Here is a 7,676-nt window from a genome sequence, read left to right as displayed (position 1 = left end):
AATTTTCTAGTGCATTGTTCATGTATTAGGTGTTTGTGTCTATCGAGATACATATGTTCTCAAAAAAATTTATTACTTTCGAACCGAAAAAATCAGAAAAACTTAATCAAACCGAACCAAACCAACAATTTTTTTTTTTTCATTTGGTTTGATTTTAGAAATTTAAAAAACCAACTAAATTGATTTGATTTTAGTTTTAACCAATAACCAATCAAAACCGAACCACAAACACTCCTACCGTGGTCCAAAAATATAACAAGCTTGTGTAGATGAGTATATTTGACCCTTTTACCCTCACAAATACGAGGCTTCTAGGAAATACTAGGTCAAGTTATGGTGTTTACACTGTTCTGTGATACAGACATGGAATACAGATAGCAATGTGAGGAAGAAGCAAGTGAAGGATGAAGAGCAAGGTGGCATGGCAACTGTTGAGACGCACTCTCTCTACACCAAATCCCCCATTCCATTCAATTCTTCCCCTTACCCGCATCCTCCTCCGTTACCAAATGCTTCCACAAATACACACACTTCACTCTTTCCTCCTTTCTCTCTCCCCTCATCATATATCTCTTCCTTCTCAATACACCATTGTCAAGCTCCTAGCTTCTCATGGCTACATTCATGACGCCATTTCTCTTTTTCGTTCTACTCGCTCACATCACCCACCACCCAAACTCTCACTCTACAATTTTCTTATACATAAATCTTTCAAATTTAATTTCCCCAATTTTATCTTCTGGTTGTATCAAGATATGATTTCTGCTTCCGTTTCCCCTGTTACTTATACCTTTAATCTTCTCATTCATGGGTTGTGTCATTCCGATCGTTTGGGAGATGCCCGCCAACTGTTTGATGTTATGCCTCACAAAGGGTGTCACCCCAATGAGTTCACTTTTGGGATTTTGATTCGTGGTTATTGCAAATTTGGACTTTCTTTACAAGGTTTAAAACTTCTGGATACAATGAAGATGATGAATGTTCGTCCTAATGTCATAATCTACAATACTCTCATAGCAAGTTTCTGCAGGAAAGGCGATGTTGATGAGGCTGAGAGGTTGGTTGAGAGGATGAGGGAGGACGGGCTACTTCCTGATGTTGTTACCTTCAATTCTAGGATCTCAGCTCTTTGCAACTCCGGGAAAATTCTTGAAGCTTCGAGAATTTTCAGAGATATGCAAATAGATGAGGTATTCGAATTGCCAAGGCCTAATGTTGTAACTTTCAATTTGATGTTGCAGGGATTTTGTCAGAAAGGGATGCTGGAAGAAGCAAGGACACTGACAGAATCTATGAAGAAAGATGATATTTTCTTCAATGTGCAGAGCTACAATATCTGGTTATGTGGACTGGTTAGGAATGGAAAGCTCTTGGAGGCTCAAACAGTTCTGAAAGAATTGCCCCAAAATGGAGTAGATCCCACGATATATTCATATAACATCCTGATTGATGGCCTCTGCAAGAATGGGATGCTTGGTGATGCGAAAATGTTGATGAGCTTAATGATAAATGATGGTATATTCCCAGATACAGTTACCTATAGCACTCTACTCCATGGCTACTGCACAAAAAGTAAAGTGACTGAGGCAAAGAATATTCTGCGTGAGATGATGAAGAGAGGATGCATTCCAAATAAATACACTTGTAATACTCTACTTCATAGCATGTGGAAAGAAGGGAAAGTATCAGAGGCACAACAGTTACTGCAGAAGATGAATGAGAGAGGTTATGGCCTGGATACTGTCAGCTGCAACATCGTGATTCATGGTCTGTGCCAAACTGGAGAGGTGGACAAAGCTGTTGAAATTGTGAGTGAAATGTGGAGTCATGGAAGTGTTGCCCTTGGTGATCTTGGAAATTCGTTTATGAGTTTGGTGAACGAAGATGATAATGGGAGGAAATGTCTGCCTGACTTGATCACCTATTCAACCATTATTAACAGTTTATTCAGAGAAGGGAAGCTTGATGAAGCTAAGAAGAAGTTTGTTGAGATGATGAGAAAGAAGTTGTACCCTGATTCAATTATTTACAATACTATTTTACATCATTTGTGTAAAAGAGGAAAGGTATCATCTGCATTTCAAGTTTTAAAGGACATGGAGACGAAAGATTGTAAAAAGAGCTTACGGACTTATAATTCTTTGATACTCGGATTGGGGAATAAAAATCAAATATTCGAAATGTGTGGCCTGATGGATGAAATGAGAGAAAAAGGAATTTCTCCAAATGTTTACACTTACAATATCATGATAGGCTGTTTATGCAAATCTGGGAGAACTGAAGAAGCGATTCCTCTTTTGAATGAAATGTTACAGAAAGGAATAATTCCTAATATGAATACCTTTGAGTTGCTTATTAAATCATATTGCAGGACTGGTGAGTTCAGACCAGCTCAAGAGGTATTTGATATAGCTTCCAGTATATGTGGTCACAGCGAAGCACTCTACGCACTGATGTTCAATGAATTTCTTGCTGGAGGTGAAATCATGGAAGCTAAGCAATTTCTGGAAACTGCAATAGATAAACACTTTGATCTAGGAAGTTTCCTTTACAAAGATCTTATAGACAAGCTGTGTAAGGTGGAGAATTTAGAAGGTGCTCATGATATTCTCATCAAGATGATGCACATAGGATATGGGTTTGATCCTGCATCCTTCATGCCAGTTATTGATGGCTTAAATAAATTGGGACAAAAGCATGTGGCAGATGAACTATCGGAGAGGATGCTAGAGATGGTTTCAGAAAGTAAGGTGGGTAACAAAGCTTATCAAAACTATAGGGAGTTAAATCACATGAAGCGAAGTAAATATGGCGGAGATGGCTGGCAGGCAATTGTTTACAGGTAAGGAGTTTAAGTTCATCTTCTTTATCATATTTTTCCGTTTGATTTGGTGGTCCTCTATTATTTAGAAACTTAGTTGTTTGTACCTCAAAAAGTGAATACATTGAGTTTACTAGGTTGCTGCTTTTACCTGTGGTAATCTCAGAGTAGTCAAAAGCGAATAGGGAAGAAAGCACTAAAGTCTATTGGAGCTTTGAGCGCAAAGCAGAACTAAACTGGGCATTGATGAAAAACTGCTAATGGAAAAAAGTTAAAAAAATATATATATGTAATTAGTTTAGGTGCGTGTAAGTCGGTCTGGAAACCTTGGTTATTAAAAACAAATAATCTTATTCATAATCACTAAATTACATTTGTAACACTCTTTAACAGATGATGTAGCAACTTACTAACTAGATTTATTGTCTATTATTTGCCCTCTTAAAGATATAACCAACATGAGATGAGTCACTTGCCTTAGTATCTACGGTAAAACACTACTTAAGCAACAATTTTCGTACCCTAGCTTTAACTGGATCTCAGAGCTTAAGCGCTCTATAAATGAACCTTTAGCAACATTGTTTAAAGTGATTAGGTTGTAGAACTTTTGGATCTATGAGAAATCATGTCATATGTCAATTTATTTAAAGGAAAAAATATAAATCTTGTGGAAGAAGAATATGAAAAGGAAAAAGTGTCGCACTTCTGGTTAATAGGATCGCCATGAGTATGAGTCATCCTTACCTTTTTAGCCTAAACTTGGTAGGGTAAAGCCAACGTAGTTTGGAATATGGATTCTGTCATTCTCATTGCTCATTTCTTGCCTTCTTTCTTCTGTCCTTTTCCATTACTTTCCCGTTGAAGTGATAATTTACTGATTATGGAGAACCCTGGTATACATACGGTGAAAAGCATACAAAAGATGTGGTGCTCTATGAATCTTATGATTTCCATTATGTGATACCTTGACTAAATTGGCTCTTGATAGAATATTCTTTTAAGTTGTTTCATGAAATTTCTTCTTAGTGTTTCATGATATCCCCTGAACTGTCTATCCTGTTTTGACAGAGATGATGGAAGTGCAGCAGCCTTGAAAAATTTGAAGCGGGTGCAGAAAGGGTGGGGTCAAGGAAGTATATAGTCTCTTCAAACTCCCAGATATGGTATTCTGGATGACTAAGAAACTATTAATTGGATGTTTCTTTCTTTGCGATCGTGGATTGTGAGTTCAGGGAATTGGTAGCAAATATGATCCTCTTGAAAGCTAAACAATGCGTCCAGTTAAAGGAAGCTTATCTAGTTTCTAGACATAAATGATTATTGGGGCTGACATTGATACAAGCAAATGGAGATCTGTGCCAATACAGGACAATGAATCACTGTTTGCAGTTTATAAAGGTTGTCATTGTCACTTTTTTTGCTACTGCTCCATTCCTGGTCTGGCCTTAATATAATATTTTGGACCTACTTCAGTTTGATTCTTCCTTTTCCTTTCTTCCTTTTTCAACTAAAAACCCAGAGATTGATTTGATAGAGAAGATGCATACATGAAAATTGAACTATTTGAGTTCTTTTACTAGCTAGCTAATATTTTTAGCTACCTGGTGAAAGAACTCAAATGTTAGCTAATCTTCATCAGGTAGCTAATTTTGATATATGGGTTCTTCAATTTTGACCGGCCAATTTATTATGAGAAGCACTAGAAACATCTCTCCGAATTAACTTCTTACGCAGTGATTTTCTTCTCTACATATTTCATTTTTTCAATATTCTATTTGATCCCTTTGTCCCACACATCACCATCAACATTCATTTTCATACTCCCCTCCCTCTTGCTGTGCACTTCATTCACGTGATCCTTTTTCAAAACAGCTGAAGGAACTGCAGTAGCTGAAACCCCCAAATTGGGTCTAGAAGTCTGAGCCCACATTAATTGTGGAATATTGCTCTCTTGATGACTGGATCACGTGCTTGCGCTAATCCATTGTAAGTTTTATATTACTGCTTCCATAGTTACCAATATGAAACACGTCTCTCAATTTTCACTGTTTGAAGACTATTTTTGAAGAAAAAAGAATGATCAGGTGATGGTTTTATGTCACGGCTGTCTCCTCTATAATTCCTTCCCCCTTGTCCTGATAGGTCACCTAACAGTGTGTCAAATAATAGCTATGGAAAAGCTGACTTATATAAATTCAAGGAAGCATAAATTCTTTAACAATTCCTAACAAGTTTTAATCCTTTTTAGATTTCTGCTGAACTGTGAACTGTTGTCCAATAGTTGGGTGAATCACTGAACCTCAGAAGGTATTTGAACATAGACATTGGGAAAGTATCTTCTCTGTATGTTTTTTTCACTCTCAAACTTGATTGATCTTCGCTCTTACAGAAAATTATTCACTTATGATGGAATGTTGGAAACATTATGAGTGACTAGGGGAACTTGTCAAAATCTACCATTGGAGAACCTATGGAAGAACCAGAAAAGTGAGAACCCAGACATGGGTGTACTCTGGGAGGAAAAATCAGCAGTGTTGGAGATAGGCAGATAGCTAATTTAACATTGCCCCATTGGGTGCACTACATTTTATGTACAATTATGAACTATCTTGCTATGCACTATTGTGCAGCGACGAGAGGCAAGATCTCTATATTGTGTTTCCTGTCCAAGTATTGTGTCCAGTCAATACTTCCTCTTTCAGTTTCATTGTAGTGACTCACGACTTGGAGAATATTGACCAATTTGTTCATTAACTGAAAATAAATTAGCAAAAAGAATTGTTTGCATTTCTAGGATCACAATGACCTCTGGAATAATATGGTTGAAGCAAAATTTGCGTAAGGGTCTCTTTTGTAAGAAAGTATAATCGTTAATAATTATTTATATTTGGGAAATAAGATTCTTCGTGTAGTTCTGTTTATATTATATTATAAGTCATAATGAAATTATACATATATAAGGGTGTCAAATGGGCGGGGATATTAAATGAGGAAATTTTGCAAATAGCCATTAAATATAACTTAATAAGGCTCCTAATTTGTTAATTACGATTCGTAACTACATGTTAGAGGAAGGAGATAGGTGAATTGTATATGTATATATGTTAGATAATAATTGTATATATGTAACTGATATACATATAATAATTGGTGGAGCGGGTGCATATCATATGGCTATTGCATTGCATTGCATATCATCATATTGCACTTATCTTATCTTATTGTCTTAATTGATGTTATTGTACTATTTTATCGGATGATTTTGGTTAGCTATCTTCTCCTCGTTGTTCGTGAGATAGTGGATTTGAGGAATATGTTTTAGCTAAGATATGTATAGTATACACTTGTGCTAGCATGCCTGATTGATTCTTTGTCCGAGGTTGTGCCTTCGTCTTGATGGGCTACTTGGTGTTCAGAGTGATGTCTGACTTCCTCCATTCCCTGTCATTTACTATTTTAGACTTTGAAACAAATGTACTCGGTCTCGGATTATTTTGTATTTGTGACACTCAGTCTTAGGTGTATTTTCTTACTTCCCACTTCTTAAGTGCAACCAAGCACATAGTGTTTATAACTTTTCATAGTCCTAAAAACAAATTTATAAAAAATAGCTTGTGTAACCGGTCAATTTAACTCCTTTTTTTTTTCCAACTAACCGTAAACTTTTATTAATAGAAAATACCCTTCAATTTTTTTCAACTTCCAATATATAAACTGTATAATTAACCTATTCGGGAACTTTTGATTTATTTTTTCATATCTAACCTCTTTGAGAGCTTTCAAATTATTCCTCATAGTCAATAATATTGTTTGGACACTACTAGTGTCATGATTCTTGTAAATATATAAGTAATTAGCTTTTTTGTAGCCTTTAATTATTAATTGTATACTACCATATATTGCATAGATACTGCTGTTATAATAAAATAAATAATAAATATTGAGTTCTAAACTTCACACTTCAAATGTCTATTAACATCCGAATATTTTGTATCAAAGTGACATCATACTATTATTACATCCTTCAAAGAACAATGTGATTTTGTTATTTTCATTGAAAAAAATCAATAATAACTAATCACAATATATCAATGTGGACCCTATTTACACGATATATTAATTAAAAAAATATATGGTTAAACTTTAAAGTAGAAACCATTTTACAAGATATGTTTCTTTTGGCCTTAGAATGATACCTAATAAAATTGACTAAGATGTTATACTTACGATAGATACGTGTTGCAGTGACATTCATACATTAAAATAACATATTTATCTTTTATTATTTTGATTCTTAAGGAGGTAAATTGTGGTTATTTCCTCATTCACTTCAGGAATTAAACTTGATCATTCAAATATGCTTGATATTAAACGTTCATCATAATTCGTTATTTTGCTCAAATACAAGAAGACATTGCTTTAGAGTATTTCTTAGACTTTTTTCAAGTCATTTTCATGTTGGGAGAAAATTTCAAAATTATACTATTTTATGAGTCAGTTTTAACATTTTACTATTTTGAGAGTAAATTTTGAAGTTTTACTACTTCGGGAGTAGATGTCATGTTTTTTACTATTTCAAAATAAATTTCAAGAATTTACTTTTTTTGGGAGAAAAATTTAAACAAGATTTTACTAGCTACTATAAAAGTAAATTTTAAAATTTTACTAATTTGAAAGTAAATCATAGAACATTCAAAATATTTCTTCTCAATTAAATTAATCTACCTTTTTTTAGGTAAGTTGTGATATTTAAACAAAAAAAATGTCCTTTGAACTATTAAAAATTAAATAAAAAGTGTCAATTAAATGTGAAGGATGCAATGGAAGTTTTGAAAAGGGCAGGGACCAAGTTGAG

General features: G+C 34.6%; 1 protein-coding gene across 1 annotated transcript; it reads left to right on the top strand.

The window, feature by feature from the left end:
- Positions 1–345: 345 nt before the first annotated feature.
- Positions 346–5,620, top strand: LOC102587718 (pentatricopeptide repeat-containing protein At2g17140). The gene is made up of 4 exons (XM_006350299.2): positions 346–2,842; positions 3,890–4,807; positions 5,070–5,128; positions 5,211–5,620. The coding sequence occupies exons 1-2, from the start codon at positions 405–407 to the stop codon at positions 3,960–3,962; spliced, it is 2,511 nt and encodes an 836-aa protein (XP_006350361.2). The 5' UTR covers positions 346–404; the 3' UTR covers positions 3,963–4,807; positions 5,070–5,128; positions 5,211–5,620.
- Positions 5,621–7,676: the final 2,056 nt, after the last annotated feature.

Source organism: Solanum tuberosum, unplaced genomic scaffold (assembly GCF_000226075.1).
Source record: "Solanum tuberosum cultivar DM 1-3 516 R44 unplaced genomic scaffold, SolTub_3.0 scf00120, whole genome shotgun sequence".
Lineage (NCBI taxonomy): Eukaryota > Viridiplantae > Streptophyta > Magnoliopsida > Solanales > Solanaceae > Solanum > Solanum tuberosum.
The sequence above is the reverse complement of the archived record's forward strand: the minus strand, read 5'-3'. Positions and strand labels throughout refer to the sequence as shown.

Coding starts and splice junctions, on each gene's coding strand:
- LOC102587718 (XM_006350299.2), top strand. CDS start 405: ATGAAGAGCAAGGTGGCATGGCAACTGTTGAGACGCACTCTCTCTACA. Junction 2,843..3,889: donor TGGCAGGCAATTGTTTACAG/GTAAGGAGTTTA, acceptor CTGTTTTGACAG/AGATGATGGAAGTGCAGCAG.